This window comes from Ambystoma mexicanum, chromosome 14 (assembly GCF_040938575.1).
Source record: "Ambystoma mexicanum isolate Mex_15411 chromosome 14, UKY_AmexF1_1, whole genome shotgun sequence".
NCBI lineage: Eukaryota > Metazoa > Chordata > Amphibia > Caudata > Ambystomatidae > Ambystoma > Ambystoma mexicanum.
In genome coordinates, this window is record NC_090940.1 from 560,371,181 (window position 1) to 560,390,004 (window position 18,824).

Genomic DNA, 18,824 nt, shown 5'->3' on the forward strand with positions numbered 1-18,824 from the left:
TGTAGATTCATTGTTTGAATGTAATGTTAATAGTAAAACCTGCAAAAATGTACCAATAATAAACCACTTTACCTAATATAAAAATGTCTGCACTCTGTGGGGAATCATGCGGATCCCTCACCATAACCCTGTCTAACTTCTCCTACCCGGTGGCCAGGATAGGGCAGGCGCTTCTTGATACCAATCCTGGGGGTGGTGTACTGCCGGAGGATCACCTGGGTGGAGACAAGGCCCAGGGTAGGGGGGAGGCTCCGTGGGATGAGGCACAGTATTTTATTCTTTGAGAGGGATACCCTTACCACCGTGTCAGAGGAGGTTCTGACTTATTGTGACTCTATATCTAAACCTCCTAGTAAGACTGAAATGATAAACTCAAGGTTGTATCCCTACAAACTGCTCTATCAAAAGAACCGGTCTTTTTGTATCCCTAACAAACCTTTTTCCTCAATGCCAAAGGTATACCAAAAGGAATCGGTCTCTAATAAGATTAAACCCCACACTCCCTCTTCTCAAAAATAGTAAGGGAATTAAAACCACACTTAAAAGTGGAAACCCCTAATTTCATTAAAATTAACTTCATTTCCCAGAATCCCATAGAGACTGAGATGAAGAGGCTGAGGAGGCATGTAGAAGTCAAGGACAGACAAGCAGGCCTAATATCCTTTGCCAGGGTCAGGCAATTAACATTAAGGGCCTGCACCTGAAGTCCATTGCTCCACCTCAGAGGCAAAAAAGGCTGCAGAAGGAAGGAGCTGGAACTGGAAGGCTGGCAGTAGTAGCAAGAAGGGGAGGAGCATGAGATTGGCAGTTCAAGAGGAAGTGTGATCACTTAAGGGACGTCAGGACGGGAGGAGAGCAGCATTCACCTGCCGGGTCTAAGTTTGTCCTGTGTTCACAAACTGTCTGGCTGTGGCTGCACTCAACGACGTGCTGAAGTTAAAGGTCTTCCCTGGTGCACCTAGTAGCTGTGACTGCAGAGCTGAGATTGTGCTGCAACCCGAGAGCCTTGCGCAGAAGCAAGTGGAGGGACATGGGAGTGAAGCAGACTCCCCGTAGTTGAGGCTAGATCAGAGACTCCCATGTGGCAGAGGAGTGTGGGTCCCAAGAGTGCCTGAAGTAGTAGTGGCCGGAAGACAAGTCGGGAAGTGTAAGCCACTCGCAAACGCATTGTTTCTGGAGCCGGTGAGTGAAGATCTCAACTGATTCACTGAAAACCTCTTGCCGGTAAGTGTAACCAACTCAATTATAACTCGCGTAGAAGTAGGAACAAGTAGACGTTGTTTGTTGCTGTGAAAGGTCTTAAAGGAATTGTATCACACACACATTTAATGCAATTTGGAGTGCTTGCGTAACGAAAAGCATTTTCTATTATTGAACTAAATAACTTTACCAGTGTGGTCGCGTGTCTCCAATTAAGATGGAGAACGCTGTTCTCAATCACTCGGAAGCCCAAAGCTTACTTTGACAGATTGTTACAAGAACCATTTCATCAGAGAGGCCGCGTATGGGTAACTGTGATTCCCGATCAGAAGCAAAGTATCTCTGTATGAATGAAAGGGAACGCAAGTCCTTACAGTTAAAAATCTCCATCAAAAAGTAGCTGTGAAACCTGACTCTTGTGACATCCAGAATAAGTATTATGTAATGATAGAAGTTTCTGAAATAAAGAGAAGAGCAAGCATTACCCAAGCCAGTAGGTGAATCATTTCTACAGTGAAACCAGCCCTACTAAACTATCACCACCTATATTCTGAAGTTGATAGTTGTTCACACAAAGTGTCCAAGGGTGACCAGGTTATACAAAGCGAGAAGAGTGGCAATACAACTTTGGGGTAGCTATTGGAACCAAGAAGCTGTGCATAAAGCATGGGAAGGGAGCTGGGGCCTTGGAAGAACATAAAAAGCCACAATCTGTAATGCTGAGACTTATGAAGCAGAGCAAGAAGCAGTCTGGAAGCAAAGGCAGATTATAGTGGTAGCAGTAAGACAGACCCAAGAGGAAAAAGGCTGCCTTTGTCATATAACGTGGGAAAGAAGAGTGCCTTTACTACCTGTGGAGGTCAGAGTCTTGTCTTTAAGTTGTCTAACAATCAAAGTACCAAGTTGAAGCAGAGCTAACAGAACTGTGGTTGTCTATAATATTGTCAGAGAACATTGTATTGAAGGTGGTGGAAGCAATAGTACACTGTGGAGCTAAGCAGCCTGCCTGCACAGTGACATTAGTAAGTGACATTAGTAGAATGGGGTAGTCTAGAGGAAAGCAACACAAGTTATACTAAAGACGTTGCAGAAGTTATGAACAAATGGACAGTTGTAGAAGTGGTACTTTTGTCTTTGATCTGCGTCAAGTTGATCCTGGAAGGAGGATATCCAGGATTGCCATTCGTGCTGTTTTATTTACTGGAATTGGAATTTTTCAACAGATGGATAAAGAACTATTACCATTGGATTTTTGTTTGAACTTCTTTTGCAGTCTTGGAAAAACAATATGACAGCAGGGTCGCTGTGTGGCATCTCCATCAATGTCTCCCGACTGTTACCATTCCCACGTGTAGCCGTGACGCTGATGATGGTATAAATGGGCCTTTTGCCTCAGTTCTGTTTTTCTGCATGTACAGCATGCTCTCGGAATAGTACGACTCGCCTAATAAAATGTTCTTTTTTTACGAACATCGTGCTAATTTCAATTTCATTGACTGTCACCATGTCTATGCTGAAAACCCTCTGTTTTGTGGTATTCCTATTAGGTATTTTATTTGGGAGATAAAAAAATAGTTCTATTGTGTTAAAATAGTTGTTTTTGGAGACATTTGTATGATACAGGCAGTGGTTGCAAACAGTTTGTCAACCCATGGGAATTTTCTGTTGCACTTTGGACAGAACTTAAAGGGGATGCGCTCCATAGCGGAAGGCGGACACAGAGGCAGCAGGACAAAGGTAGTAGGAGCAGAAAATGAGGGGCTGGGGGATGGGTGGGTATGCATTATTTAACAAAATATCAGACCCCCACCACACTACTGGTTAGGCTGAAGCCCGGTGGAGGCCGAAGCCTGTCGTCTGAACAGAACAGCCAAAAAAGGTTTTACAAATGTTGAAACAACCGAGCCCTCTTCAGCACAAATATAGTATATTCATGGAGTGTAGAGATGTTTCAGCCAACTGTGTGAAACCCAAAAATTCCCCATTACTCTCATATTTAAGCTACATCACTGTATACCACTTTACTTCACCCTTGGTCTCAGAATTGCAACATTTGCGCAACTCCTATCTTCTGCACAAACTATGATAATTGATAAGATATATTGCAAAAGGAGTGCTCACTTCCCAGGCACTTTCAACCTCCCATAGAGTGAGCTAACCACCATTTAACATCAGAACAACTCTCAACTGTATATCATGCGCTGGAAATTGTACACCACTACCTTGCACCAATCGTTAAAAACAGCCAATCCTATTGCCATGCTGTTAATTTCTCTGCACAAGTACATTTGTCTTATGGAAAGTAGTTGGTTTGCTATGAATTTCTGTTAGATTTTTTACACCCATGTTTCTACCTGTTCCCGTGGCTGGAAAATACAGAAGCCTGTCCTTATTAGGTTTAACATAATTTCTCCAGCCCGAGGTCAGGCATGGATTCACATGTTCATGAATATACTCCGTCGTCAGGCTGGGAATCCTCGGTAAAAGGAAAATGTTTATTTAATTTAAAAACTGGATTTCTTCTCTATACCATCATTGTCCTTTGGATCATACTGTCCCCATCCAATGACAGTCTTCTCCCTAAGCCCCTTCTCTGGCAGCCATCTTTAGATTTTTCCTGCAGGCGTTGGTGTTGGGATTCCTCGACCTTGATCTCTGTGCAATTTTTTTTTCTCATGTTTTTGAGGGGAAAATTTCTATTTTTGTTTCAGAGAATCCTGTGTACTTTACTTCATCTGCCGACAGTGGGGATCTATTGTCAGTGAAGTTCCGCGCCCCTTAATGGCGAAGATCGTCGCAGATGCTACAAGGCCTTTGGGCCTACTTGGCGCCCCCCGCACAGGACTCAGGAGAAGGAGAGAAGGTCCCTCTTCAGGCCCTGCACCAAATGCAGCTTCAGAATGGATTTGTGGACGACCAGCACCTGCAATGCTTCTACTGCCTGCACCCGGACTACAAGGAGGTAGAGTGCGAGATATGGCTCCCTTTCTCCAAGAAGACCACTAAGGACAGGCGTAGTAGGCTGCCGGTGTGGCTTAAAGCCAAGGCCTCTGACCTGTGTTCCAGGCAGGGTCATGCCTCACAAAAGAGCGGTCATTTAAGTCCTTTGAGGGCGCCTCAACTGTGACAAGGCCAAGAGCCGCAAGTCCGAGTCCAACGGGTTTGCTGCGGAACCGTGTCCCAAGGTGGATAGGGTGTGATGAGCATCACCTTCCGCCTTGATTGACAGCCAACAGTCATGGTCTTCTTCGAAGAAGAAGTCATCCACACCGGCTAAACTACGTGAGAAATCCTAGAAGCCACGGGCGGAGGAGAATGGCGAACACCCCAAGCAGGCTCAACCGGCGCAGGCTAAGACCCCATTGGCGACTTCGACGACTGCTCGACAGCTAAGGGCGCTGATTCTGCGAGGGTAGCTCCCACGTCTCGGAGTGTTCCTACCCCCCAAGGTGCAACAGCACCGAAGTAACTTTGGCAAAGTCTGCAGGCACGCCAGAAGAGGTGAAACCGGCTCAGGCCCCAGTTCAAGACCCCCCCCCCCCCCCCAGCAGCCCTCCCAGGCCGTTGCCCGCAGACAACGAAGATCAGGAGCCTTACATACGGTCCACTAGGACGTTGAAGAGGAAGATGGCACAGGGCCTAATTTTCCTGTTCTGCTTTCTCAGCTGAGGGTCATTTCTTGTCTACTCTACACACCTTGGTGTCGGAGATCCAGATGAGGATGCCTCCGGCTCCAGTACCTTTGGTACCACAGACCCCCGATTAGCCTCCAACGAGGAAGAGGGAGCATCAGCCATTGCCCCCATTTCAACCTCCTCCGCCACTTCAGGTCCATTCTCCCCGAGCAAACCCGGACATGGGTATTGGAACAGATACTGACACGGCAACGACATCGTCACAGCGGACAGAGAATCGCCACATTTGGATGGGGAGGAAAAATCCAGTAAGAGGAGGAGGAGGAGGAGGAGGAGGAGGGGGAGGAGGAGGGGGGAGGAGACAGACGAGGTTGCTATCAAACTAGGTCCAGGGACAGTTCTGATGGGGTAAGTGCATAGAAGAAAGTAAGGGGGAGGAGATAGAAGGGAAAGGAGGAGAGAACAGAGCGTTGGCAGTCAAGAGTGGAGAAGCAATAGGGGAGAGTGAATACAATTGCAGAAGTCCGTAGTAACACAATGTTTCAAGCCAGGATACAAGATGAAGATGGGAACAGCATGCTTCAGGGCCACCACGAGTACAAGATGCAAAGAAAGTCCATCAGAGTTGAGAAAGGGTGACGCACCGTGAATGAATGTAGTCCATAAAAGTCAAATCCAGCACTGGCGGTGATGGTGAAACCAGAGTTTATCAGGACAGACTCCTGCAGAAGTAGGCCTGAGGGGACTTTCCCACATTTATTGAGCTGACTGTATTAAGAAGGCTAAAGGACAGGTTTTTAAGGTAGGGTTCCCCATGTAGACGTTGGGTGTTCAGAAGAGCACTTTACTTTATATTCCTGTACACGAGGGAGGGAACACTGGTCCACCCACACTAGCTCAGGTCACTAACTGCCCACCTCACGCAAGCCACCAACCTTCCAAGCACCACTGATACACAAGGCGTTTTGTGGTGTTAATCAAGGACACCCAGCTCCGTTTACCCATTTGTTTTTGGGACTGAAGTTTTGACAATTTCTGGATGGGTAACTACAAGATCCAGAATGCCCAGCGGAAGCATGGCTTGTTATCCCTCCCACACCCCAGCAGCAGTGCCCGCTCACACTGCCAAACGTGGACAGACACGGAGGCATGCGTCGCACAGTGACGGCCGCCCTCTCAGTATCAAGTTATCAAGAGTAGACTACTGTAACACACTATTCTTGGGCGCCAACAAACAAATCATCAATAAAATCCAGATACTTCAAAACAAAGCTCTTGGAGCAGCATTGGGTATCTCAAAAAGTCCACATATCCGAGAACAGAATACTGAACTGGCTCGCAACAAAGGACAAAATCAGACTAAAAACAGCTTCTCTGACACACAAATGCCTCAATGCTGCCCCCGCGCTACCTCACCGAAAGATTCTCAAGACAATCATCTAACCGCCGGACAAGATCGGCCAGCTCTAACCTCTTCCTAATACCTAGATTCAAACGAGCCAAAACGGGGGGGGGGGGGAGGGAGGGAGGTTGTTTCCCAGTCAAAGCAGCCCAACTTTGGCACTCTCTACCACCCGCCTTAAACACAAAAAAAACCAAACCTACCCGCATTTTCGACGGAACATCATTAATTGGTTTAAAGAAAATGATCATTGACCTTTATTCCACTTACGAACCTCATGACCAGACTAACAATACATAGCTAGGCCACGACATCCTGTATACTACCCACCCTCTCTCTCTACCTTGTACATAACTAATGCTTTTTATCACTGCCCACCGATTGTGTATTTGCACAACAATAATCACTCTGTATATACCTGTAACTACTGCCTTTCTAAAATGTGTGTATGTATGTATGTATGTGTGTGTGTGTGTGTGTGTGTGTGTATATATATATATATATATATATATATATATATATATATATATATATAACCAAGCTGAGAATTTACCTATAGCTTTCCGCGCCCTGATACCCTCGGGTCTGGCGCGCTCTACAAATAATAAAACATCCAACAAATGGAGACCGGGGAAGCGGTCACAACTCAACAAGGCTCCCGGAAACGTTCCCCTACAGAATAGAATGTAACGGGGGGGAAACAAAGGTAATGGGTTGCCAAGAAAAAAGCCATATGTTATGCAGATAACTCCTTTCAGGAGAAATCTCTGCATAAAAGTCCCTGTAAGGAAATGACTTTAAAGTACGGGGGAAAAGAGGAAATTATATTAGGATAACCCCTAGAGAAGCCAATTGTGGCTAACCATACCCTGGGAAATGGAGGGAGAGCTGATTCAAGATGCACAAGAAGAGAACATAAATAGGAATAATTAAAGTGAACTTTATTTAGAGAAATAAGACCATTGAAAACACAAGATCAACATACCAAAGTAATACACATTTTTCTTGGCCAGGAGTAAACGGCTATTTTGACATAAGAACCTAAAAGTAGAACTTTGGGGATAAGGAAAAACTACAAGTCGCCCTTGAAGAGTTAGACTGATGCAAGATATCCAAAGAGACTATGTGAAATTCGTACTACTGAAAGAACTCTATATACTGGTACTAGCAGTACTCCAAGGAGAAGGGAGTCATTATCCACTCCAAAGTTAGTTTGTATAGTGGTAGGGTCATTTTGGACAGCAGACATTCCTTTTGGAGTTTCACGACACACTGATGAGTACATTAGTTAGTAAAGTAGGCAGGGATCACCCATAGTCATAGGGAAGCTTAGGCCTATCTTGTTTTGGATAAATAAGAATACATAATGCCACCTAAGAGTCTGTGCCCTTCTTCTGACTAGCCACAATACTTCTAGGCATGGTTCATCCGCTCAAAGTACAGTTTCTCTACAGAAATGACACACATCTGGCTTTCTGCAAAATGAGTTGCATCTTTTCATGTCTGAATAGCTGGGCCATTTCCATCACGTTCTATGTTTCCCACAGTAGTATCTGTTACTTTGTGAAAAAGCAACCACCCCCTCTTGTTATGGGTCACTTTAGGATAAAAGTGTCTAATTCTTGATCTTCTCTCCCCCCCCCCAGGCTCATCACATTAATGGAAATGGGTGGATGTACAAGCAGCGGTTTGTGGAAGCTTACGAAGAGACGCCGATGCTGGTGGCTGTGCTCACGTATATGGGCTATGGAATCTTGACTCTCTTTGGTTACCTCCGGGACTTCATGCGGGCGTGGAAGATTGAGATGTGCCATCATGCCACTGAGAGAGAGGAGCAGAAGGTAATTATTGCTAGAGCAGTGGTTCTGCTTCGGTGCCCTGAAGACCACCAACCCAGCAGTTTAAGCTCCAAGAATTGTGTAAGGACCCCTGAATCTGGAGTCCTGCAGTTGTGCACAACTAAAGCACTGTGCTAAATGCAGTGGGACCAAAGGAATCCTATTCTGCTAGCCACAATATCCTTGCAGTACAAAGGAATAGTTTTGTTCATGACCTTGCAGCCTGACTAGAACTTTGTATTGTCTGAGCTGCTTGAGCGGGGCAGGGCCATGGAGGTAACATTGCCTCTGCCTTTTTATAGGAGTGAAAATCCAGTCTTCTCCAGGACTTTGTGGCCAATCTCCATCCTTGCCCATCTTCTGAAGGCTGTCGGCATACTTTCGCTCTTGGCTTTGTCCACATAGATCCTCTTTACACCCATGGCCGGCCTCTATTCTCCCCCCCCCCCCCCCCCCTCAATCCATGGCGCAGCTTTTGTAGACCACCCCCACCATGTCCCAGGATCTATCCAGACTAGGCCTGGCCATCCATCTGTCATTAAGCTGGCCTCAGTTTAACTGTTCTGCTACAGTGGTCATACTACCGCATAAAGTACTTGGCATGCTTTTGATATGTTTAATTTGTAGTGTTCTTTTTCCCAAAAATATAGTAGAGATAAATCTACTTTAGCTATTTAACCAATTGAATGTTTGAAGAACATAAACGCCCTAGAGGGGTCTAATGTTTCCTTGGAGCATAACATGTATCTGGTTGGGTTGATGGGGCAGTATGTTCTGTGCACCCTCCCACTAGCCATCCCCATTGCCCACGTCTCCAGGACACCTGGGCCAAACATGATTTTACTGCTGGCACTCCGGGCCCCTGGGGGCTTGGGGTACGTGCAGTTGGCACTCACTGATTTATGGGTATTTCTGAAATGTGCTTCCCATGAATCATCTTGTCCCTGTGAATTCTTTGAGTCCAATGTGTGAACGTTTTAGCCATATTTACTTGTTAATCATTTCGGCATTCAACCTCCCCCTGTCCTGTAAGAAGACCTAAAGGTAACAACTGTGCTGGTTGGAAGCGTCTTCGGCCCATCTGTCTTTGTTGCCTGGATGAGAAGGCATCTGTGGGCCTTCCTGGAAATGCTTCACTGAAGGCGCGCGCACTGGGTGTAACACATTGTGCAGCTTTCTGACCATTTTCGGGCAGTCGGCAGGCAGACTAGTACGGGATGCTGCGTCCACGGTGTTCCACAGTTTGAGCTAATGATTAACGTCAAAGTTAATGGGATGTTATTTATTAAGTGCATGAGTCTTTCCTGATTGGTTGGGATGGTGCCTTTGGGCATCAACTGGGAGCTTTGCAGAAACACAAGGCTGCAGCTGAACTTGTTGACAAAGTTGTTGCGGAAATGGGGCTTGTTCCGGTTTTCTTATCCTTTGCCCTTGGCACAGACCTCTCCAATTAGATTTCTGAGTGTTTGTTCAGGGACTCAAAAGGCACATGGTTACATTGTTCCTGTGTGCAAAGATTGCACGTTTATGACTGAAATTCCAAACCGGAGTTTAAAATGGATCCGCAAAGAATACTTCAACTCTGCATAGTCTAATGCAGCATATTTCATTGTTTCAGTGTGACTCCTCACCCCAACAACATAGTGGGCTCTACCTTCCTCTCTTGGTGGCCGAGTCCATCCACATATGATCTATCTTGAAAGGCTTTTGTGCGCGCTGAGACTCTGGAACCGCTAAGATGGCCTGGATCCCTCTGTGGAGGGGTCGGGGGGGAGAGGGGTGGCAAGGGGCGGCGGGGCCCATACAGCAGCTTTCTGGAGGCAGAAGCCGTCTACTTTTACCATATGTGCCATTGTGCATATCTGGAATAAATGACATGCTCTCCTTCATCTTGTCGCATCTGATCCTGTGATAAACTGGCACCATATAGCTTCTTGCACTTGCTCGATCGGCAACCACATAATTTCAACTGGTATTCAGCTTGGAAGATGTCGTTTTTTTTCTTTTTCATTGTGACTAAGATTAAGCTCAGCCCTTCTGCCTAACTCTAACTTTGCTCACTTTAGTATGGGTATGCTCAAAACTATCTTGACCTCATGAGAAGTTGCCATCTCATCTTACAAAAGCTGTTTATTTTCTTCTTGCTTGGTATTGCGGTTTTTCAGAGTTCATCCTGAAGTACTCTGCAACCTGAGGAATTGCTGCTTTCTGTGATGTTTGATCTTCTTTGCGCACTGTGCCGATGGTGAACTCCTACTCCATCGTATAGGAATACTCTATTTTATGAGGTCTGTGGAATGCAATTACAGGATTATAGATTGTTAGACCTCTGGGTGTGATACTTCGGTTTGCATCGCTTGATGCACTGCCCATGGAACTATGCATTGACTTTGCATCCGGCTCTCTGTTGATTCTAATCCCCCTCAATGTTTAACAAAAAGTGCAAACAGGTTTAACAACTTTGACCACACCCTGTTTGTTTATCCCATTCTCTATAGGGGAACTGCCCATTTTGACTTTAGACTGTCAAGACTTGTGATCCACAACATTAACTTTCCCTCTTGTAACAAGCAGTGCTTTGTGGGATACAAAATGGAGGGGAGGGGCTCTACCAAGAGGTGTAGCCTCTAGAGTACTGGGTATGGCCTAAAGGAGGTGCCTCCTGGCCAAACAATACATTATAAGACTGCAATGCAACCCTGGTTTGTTAGTCATTCAGCATGGTCCTGGGTGCTCCTGTATGCACCAAGCCTGCATATTCTTGATCAGTCTGAGATTTCTAAATGCATCTTTGTAAATAAATCACTCTCAGTATATAACTATTCAGTCAGTGAGTAAAAACCCTAGTTGAAATCACCTATGAGAAATTAGAGTGGAACAACCGGCACCAATGTGGGTTTCTTGCAGCTTTGCATGAAATCAAAAAGCATTATGGGAACAGAAGCAACTTCAGATTTTTACATTTGCCTACCATAGTTGATGAAGATTAAAGCATGAAACCTTCCTGAGCACGTAATGCACTATGGGCTGAGTGTTCATTTTATTTGTCACAACACTAATGGTAAAATGGCTGCAAACAAGGAAACTTCTATACACATTCAGACTCTTGGCACTGTGCTTAGTGGGTGCTGATTGCATTTTTGTGGTGAGTCCGCTACAGCAAGGCAAGTTGGTGGCAGCAGCAGACAAGTGGTTACAGACTTTGGTTTTGAATCTGGAGGTGGTACTCCTGCTCGATGTTCACTTCATGAAGGGTAGATGTGGGCTGTTGATGTCAAAACGCATCAGTGCCCCTCCTGGGGAACAGAAGTTCTTGTTGTAGAATTTTCCTGTTCAAAGAGCCTAATTGAGCTACATCAGTGTTCAAAGTATATGCGTAGAGTCCCAGGTGGGGGAATTAGGGTTTGGGGAAGTGGTAAGCTCTGAAGTTGCTCACATGCATTTGTTTGCCCGGTGTACCACAGTAATTCACAAAGACTTTGTAGGCAACACTATGAGGGTTCTTTGCACCATTTTAAAACATGTGGGTCTCTTCTTAATTTAGTACGGTTGATCCAGAGGTGGACCCCTTCTCCAGCATGGGGTCTGGCATGGATTCACATGCTCATGAATATTCCCCGTCGTCAGGCTGGGAATCCTCGAATATTCCCCGTCGTCAGGCTGGGAATCCTCGGTAAAGAAAAAACCAGTATCAGTTTCGTTTCTGATCTGTCTTTCGTAGTAATAACCAATCACTGGTCTCTGCGTCATACTGACCACAGCCAATGACTGCCCTCTACCTAAGCACCGCCTCTGGCAGCCATCTTCAGATTTTTACCGCACGTTCATGTGTTGGGATCCTCGTGCTATTGCTCTCGAGCGTTAGTGCTATTTTTTCACGTTTTTCTCAAAAACTTCCTCAAGCTCCACCGACTCTCCATCCGATCAACGGGGACCCGTGTCGGATTCGTCTGCGCCCCTCAAGGGTGAAGATTTCGTCGAGCTACGTTTTGGAGGACTCCAGAAGCTTCTCAGGCCCGGACATGGCCCAGGAGAAGGGAAGCTCGACGCCCGGAAAGCTGTTCAGGGTCTGCCCTGGATGCCAGCTGCAGAACGTCTTTAAGGAGGACGAACACTCCTTTTGTCTCTACTGCTTACATGAGGACAAGACGCACGTGGAGAAGGACTGTGCGTTTTGCGGCAATATGTCGGAGCGGACCATGAAGGACCGCCACCAACGCCTCGCCAACTGGCTGGAAGGGAAGAGCCCGTCGGGCGAGAAGAAGAGGAAGAAATCCGAGCGGTCTTCTAAGACCTTTGAGGACGCCCCGGCGACGGGGGTCCAACACAAGGCCAAGCACCGCGAGTCCGCTGGCACCGGGAGCGCCGAACGGTCAGGCTCTACGGGTGCCAGGCAGGGCGCACCCTCCCCGGCACCTTCAGCCACAAGCCAACGCTCTGGGTCGGGTAAGAGGAAGGGAGAGCACCCGGCGAAGCTCCTGGAGAGGCCCCGGTCGAGCTCGAAGGCCCCATCGGAGGGGGAGCGAGGCAGTGTCCCCCCCCCCCCCCCCCCTCAAGGATAAGGCGGTGAGCGCACCTAAGATGGTGAAGGCCTTAATCCATCCGGCCAAGCCCTCTATCGATACTGTCGCGGCGGCCCTGGCTCAGCCTGTGGAGGCTACACCAGTGGTGGCGACCTCGGGGCTCAGTCTCCCTGCCACCTCGGAGGGAGTCCTCTTTTGTGCCCATCGATAGGACCCCCGTGAAATCCCCGGCGGGGAAGAAAAAGGGGGGGCAGGGCGTCGTCGTAGATTCGGCCTCAGAGGAAGAGCTGATCGAGGTCTTAAGCCACGGCCTTGGCGTGGATGAAGACCGGCCCGTCGGGATGGATCCCGACGCAGGTGACGACAGCGTCGAGGGTGACGACGGGGCCCCTGATCGCCCGTCGGATTCCCCTCTGCCAGCGCCGCAAGACAACTCGGCGGCCATTTTGTTGGCTATACAGTCCTTATGCTCAGAGATAAGGACGAGACTACCGTTGCCGACGGAGGAACCTCTCCCGTCGGGGGATCCTGAACCGGGACCTTGGGTGTTCCTCCGCCCAAGAAGAGAAGGATTCACCCTCCACCTCCTTTTCAGCCGTCGCGACCCGTCCAGCCCTCCTCCCCGTCCACCCGAGGGGATGATACGGGGACTGACACGGCAGCGACGGGTACGGACGACGAGGTATACGAGGATCTCCCGTCGTCACCTCCCACCAGGGCTTCTCCGCCCGACGAGATTGGATCGTTCCACTCCATGATCGCCAGGGCATCCGAGCTTTTCCAGCTCTGCCCTGAGGAGAAGAAAAAGGAAGGATTCCTTTATCAACGGCGCGAGGCCAAGAGGAAGACGGTCCTCGCGGTGCCTCTACTGGACGACATTTGGGATGAGGGCCTCGCCCTCCTCAAGAACCCTTCCACGACGCCAGCTAGAAGAGACCGGTACGAGAAGAAGTACCGGGTCCCGGACGCGGCCCCCCTGTGCCTCCGGGCGCAGCCTACCCCGGACTCCGTCGTCTCCGCGGCGGCCAGGAAGAAAGCGGGGGTGGGGGGGGTGGGGGGGGTGCGGCCTCCACATCGACTTCCACACCGGACGGCGAGGGAAAGAAATTGGACGCGATGGGACGCAGGGTCATCTCGTCGGCAAAAGCGGCCAACGCCTTGGCTATCGTGGCCCGCTACGACAGAGAGCTATGGTACAGACTTGTTCCCCTGCTGGACTTCCTACCGGACGACAAGAGGGCGGATGCCCTGGAGATCCTACAGGAAGGTGAGGTGGCGTCGGACCATGCCATCACTATTGCGACGGACATCGCCGACACTGGGTTTCGCCAGTTGGGCAACGGCGTGTGCCTTAGGCGGCGTGGATGGCTCAAGGCTACGGACTTCCGTCAAGACGTACAGACCAGAGTCCTGGACATGCCGTTCGATGGGAACAACCTGTTTGGGAAAACAGTGGACGATTCCCTCCAGGCCATTAAAGCGGACACTGAGACGGCCCGGGCCCTTGGGGTTCTGCAACGACGGACGCCCTTTCGGAGCAGCGGAGGCCAGGGCGCCTCCAAAGGTTCCGGCGGCGGTTTCTCCACCTACCGTCAAGCGGCCCGCTCGTCGTCTCAGGAGGCCTACAGAGGACGAGGCAAGTCTGGCGGACTCCGCCGTCGTCGCCAAGGAGGTCAAGGCGGCAAAGCCTCGTCGAAACAGGATTGAACCAGCCGTGGGGTCGGGCCCCCACCGAAGCACCCCGGTGGGAGGCCGGCTGGCGGGCTTCGTCAGCGTGTGGGAGTCCATCTCCACCGACCGTTGCGTGCTGGACGCCTTAGCCCGGGGCCACGCGCTCGAGTTACAAAGAAGGTGCCCGCGCGTCCCCCCCGTGGCCAGGAAAGAGCTTCACGTCCCTCAGCTTCTCCTGGAGGTACAGGCGTTGCTCAGGAAGGGCGCCATCGAACTCGTCCCAAAGAGGCTTCGGGGCTCCGGAGTTTACTCGAGATACTTCCTCGTGAAGAAGAAGACTGGAGGATGGCGCCCCATCCTAGACCTGCGACGTCTGAACAAGTTCATCAAGGCGCAGAAGTTCCGGATGGTCACCCTCCAGCACGTCCTGGGTCAGCTGGAGGAAGGAGATTTCCTGTCGTCGTTGGATTTGGAGGATGCCTACTTCCATATTCCCATCCTAAGGGGGCACCGAAAATTCCTCAGGTTTGTGGTCCAAGGGCGTCACTACCAGTTCAAAGCCCTCCCCTTCGGACTACGGTCGGCACCCAGGGTATTTACCAAGTGCCTTGCACCGGTGGCGGCGCAGCTGCGCCGCGAGGGGATCCACGTCTACCCCTACCTGGACGACTGGCTCATCTGAGCCAAGACTAGGGAGCTCGCCGTGGAGCACACGGCAAGGACCGTCCAACTTCTCACGGACCTGGGATTCTCCGTGAATTACGCCAAGTCCCACCTGGTACCCGCGCAAAACGCACTGTTTCTGGGAGCGAAGCTCGACACAGTGTCCCTTCTGGCCTCCCCGTCGGAGGAAAGGACCGGGTCCATCCTGGGCAAAGTACAGCGGATGTTGGTTTCCGACGCGGCCAAGGTGAGGTCCATCAAGTCCCTCCTCGGAATGATGTCTTCTTGCATCTACCTCATTCCCATGTGCAGGCTCCGGATGCGCCCGTTGCAGGAGTTCCTGGACGCGCGCTGGATCCAAACGACGGGCGGCTTCGAGGAGAGGATCACACTCGACGAGAGTTTCCGCCGAGCGGTGAGGTGGTGGGGCACCCGCGCGCGTCTGACGGCGGGCATGGACTTCCAGACCCCAGACCACCAGGAGACAGTGACCACGGATGCCTCCCTGGAAGGGTGGGGAGCGCACACCGAAAATCTGCACGCGAGAGGCCTGTGGCTCCCGACGGAGAAGTCCCTCCATATCAATGTCCTGGAGCTACGTGCAGTGTTCTGGGCCCTCAGGTCTTTCCTTCCGTCCCTCAAGGGCAAGGTGGTGAGGATCTTCACCGACAACACCACCACCATGTTTTACATCAGGATACAGGGCGGAACCAGGTCCCCAGCACTGTCCAAGGAGGCGCAGGACCTGTGGCTTTGGGCCGTCGCCCAAAGGATGTTTCTGGTGCCGTTTCATCTGGCAGGGATAAAAAACACCATCGCCGACTCACTCAGCAGGGAGCTGCGCTCGTGCCACGAGTGGGAACTACGGCAGGATCTAGTGGATCGCCTCTTCCGACGGTGGGGCACACCCCAGATCGACCTGTTCGCGACGGCGACGAACTCCAAGTGCCGGAGGTTCGCCAGCAGGTTTCCCCAGGCAAGGAGCATGGGCGATGCTTTCTCGTTCCCCTGGGAGGGCCTGTTCCTCTACGCGTTCCCTCCTTTGCCACTGCTAATCCGGCTCGTCAACCAGCTCAAGAGGTCACGGTGCAGGATGATCCTCGTCGCACCTGCGTGGCCGAGGCAGATATGGTTCCCGGACCTTCTGGACTTATCAGTGTCCCCGCCAATCAGGCTGCCGGTGGACGCGGATCTACTCTCCAGGGAAGGAGGCGCCATCCTCCCACGACCCGAAATCGCTGAACTTGCAGGCCTGGCTCCTGCAGCGCTAGAGTTTGGAGGATACGACATACCGGCCGACTGCAGAGAGGTTCTTGCAAAGGCCAGGGCGTCCTCGACTCTTAAATGCTACGGGCCCAAATGGAAGAGGTTCTCTGTCTGGTGCCACGCACAGAAGATTAACCCTCTATGGATTACGGCCCCCCAGGTACTGCCGTACCTGCTGACGCTGGCCAAAGCTGGACTGGCACACGCGTCCATCAAGATTCATCTTGCTGCGATCTCCCGATACACCAGGACCACGGGCCGGACGTCCTTGTGGTCTCATCGTCTGGTGAAAGAGTTCATGAAGGGACTGTTCAGATCGTTCCCGCCGGTGAAGGCTCCGGCCCCGGCGTGGGAGCTCAAAGTGGTGCTGACCAAGCTCATGGGACCTCCGTTCGAGCCTCTGCACTCGGCCCCGTTGAAGTTTCTGTCGTGGAAAACAGCGTTTCTTGTGGCCATCACCTCCGCACGACGGGTGGGAGAGATCCAGGCCCTTTCCTGCAAGGCCCCGTACTTGACTTTTCACGACACGAGGGTAGTGCTCAGGACGCACCCCTCCTTCATGCCCAAGGTACCGTCGGACTTCCATCTCAACAAACCCTTGGTGTTGCCTGTGTTCTTCCCGTCGCCTTCGTCGCCGGCTGAGAGGACTTTGCACTCGCTGGATGTGGCTAGAGTGCTGAAGTTCTACGTGGACCGCACGAAGTGTTTTCGGAAGACGTCACAACTCTTTGTGAACTTTGGACCTGTCAATCAGGGGAAGGCTCTCTCGAAGGTTTCCATTTCCAGATGGCTCTCCGGCTGTATCATGTACTGTCATCGGTTGGCAAACCGACCGCTGCCTGGCCGTCCGAGAGCCCATTCCACCAGAGCGATCGCAGCTACCACGGCGTTCCTTTCTGGTGTGCCCCTGCTGGACATATGCAGGGCTGCTACGTGGAGGTCGACACACACCTTCACGAAATTCTACTGCGTCGATCGGGATTCCAGGGAGGAGTCCAGGGTCGGCCAAGCAGTGCTGCGCAACCTGTTCGCCTGAGGTGAGCCTGGTGAGGAGGTAAGATGCTTAATGTTGAGTTTGATGTAATGCTTAATGTTGAGCCTTTGCCACCTCCCGTGGTTGTGCATGTGTGTACTGCTATGTATTCTTTATTCATGAGCATGTGAATCCATGCCAGACCCCATGCTGGAGAAGGAACAAGTTACTTACCTGTAACTGTTGTTCTCCAGCATGGGTCTGGCATGGATTCACATGCGAACCCTCCCGCCTACCCCTCTGCGGCTCTTCACTTGGTCATACTGCCACTTCACGTGCTTCCAAATCTGAAGATGGCTGCCAGAGGCGGTGCTTAGGTAGAGGGCAGTCATTGGCTGTGGTCAGTATGACGCAGAGACCAGTGATTGGTTATTACTACGAAAGACAGATCAGAAACGAAACTGATACTGGTTTTTTCTTTACCGAGGATTCCCAGCCTGACGACGGGGAATATTTGAGGATTCCCAGCCTGACGACGGGGAATATTCATGAGCATGTGAATCCATGCCAGACCCATGCTGGAGAACAACAGTTACAGGTAAGTAACTTGTTCCTTGCTCCTTGGGATATGTGATAATTTAATTTCAAATCCCAAAATACTGCTTTTTTACCACATTTAACATTTAACTTAACATGTATGCAGGGGAGATCCCCACAACCACTGGATACCACTCCACCTTTTTAAATGTAATCCCACCCCCCCTCATATATAGATGATAAAATGGGGCTCTCATAATTCAGTATTTCAAACATCTCGGTGATGGGCTGAGATATTTTGGTATGATACAGCTCCTTGCACCACAGCCACATCTCGCGGAAGACTTCAACATGACAGAAACATGCTTGTCTGGGTTGGTGGTTGGTATTCTTGTTTAGGGGCAAGTTGCCTGTTGATGCTGGACTAGTCTTGTGGGCAAGATTGAACTGTTTTCCATACACATTTTGCTTCTAGTAAGGCATTGTGATGGATGACATGACCCTTTCCTCTCCAGAGTGGAAAGAATTCCATGTAAACAGATTTAGGCTTGTTTGTTCTCAGTAAGGGGTGGGGGCTCTTGCAATTCTAGCAAATCTCTTGCCACAAACTGGTGCAAGACTTAGCGTTCCATCTCTCAACTTGGCCTTCTGATCCCCGGATAGTCTTTTCCTACCTGTTTTGCTTGACCTGTAAACTGTTGAGCTTGTGTTGGAAGCCTCATAAGAGAAGCCATTACACCCGCCTCCCACCCAAGAGACATTAAGTAGGTCTGTGTACCCTATATCCTTACTTGGCTATCTATCTCTCCTTTGGTTGCTGGCTGCCTTTGTGATTCTAGTGCAGTTCAGCCTGCTGTGACCTGGACGGGCGTTCCAATGGGGAATCCCTGTGCAAGTCCAGTCAAACTTTTTCAATGGATTGCCTTTCTCCAGCAGATTCCTCATCAGATAGATATTCCCTCCAGCTTTGCTGCTTCAGAACATTTTTGACAGTGGGCGTAGTGGACCTTGACCTGGCCTCGACCATCGATCTGTCTTGCTCTGGGCCTGGTTGTCTGCTCCGAATGTGATGTCCGGTGTTGTATAAATACCACATCACTACGCCCCAACCTAAGT

General features: G+C 50.1%; 1 protein-coding gene across 1 annotated transcript in view; it reads left to right on the plus strand.

Annotated features, from left to right (window-relative positions):
- The window catches only part of SPTLC2 (serine palmitoyltransferase long chain base subunit 2), a 475,564-nt gene that overhangs the window by 62,299 nt on the left and 394,441 nt on the right, over nt 1-18,824 (plus strand). Inside the window, exon 3 of the mRNA XM_069637917.1 lies at nt 7,884-8,078. Within this exon, the coding sequence (XP_069494018.1) occupies nt 7,884-8,078 (195 nt within the window). The remainder of the gene's footprint in view (nt 1-7,883; nt 8,079-18,824) is intronic.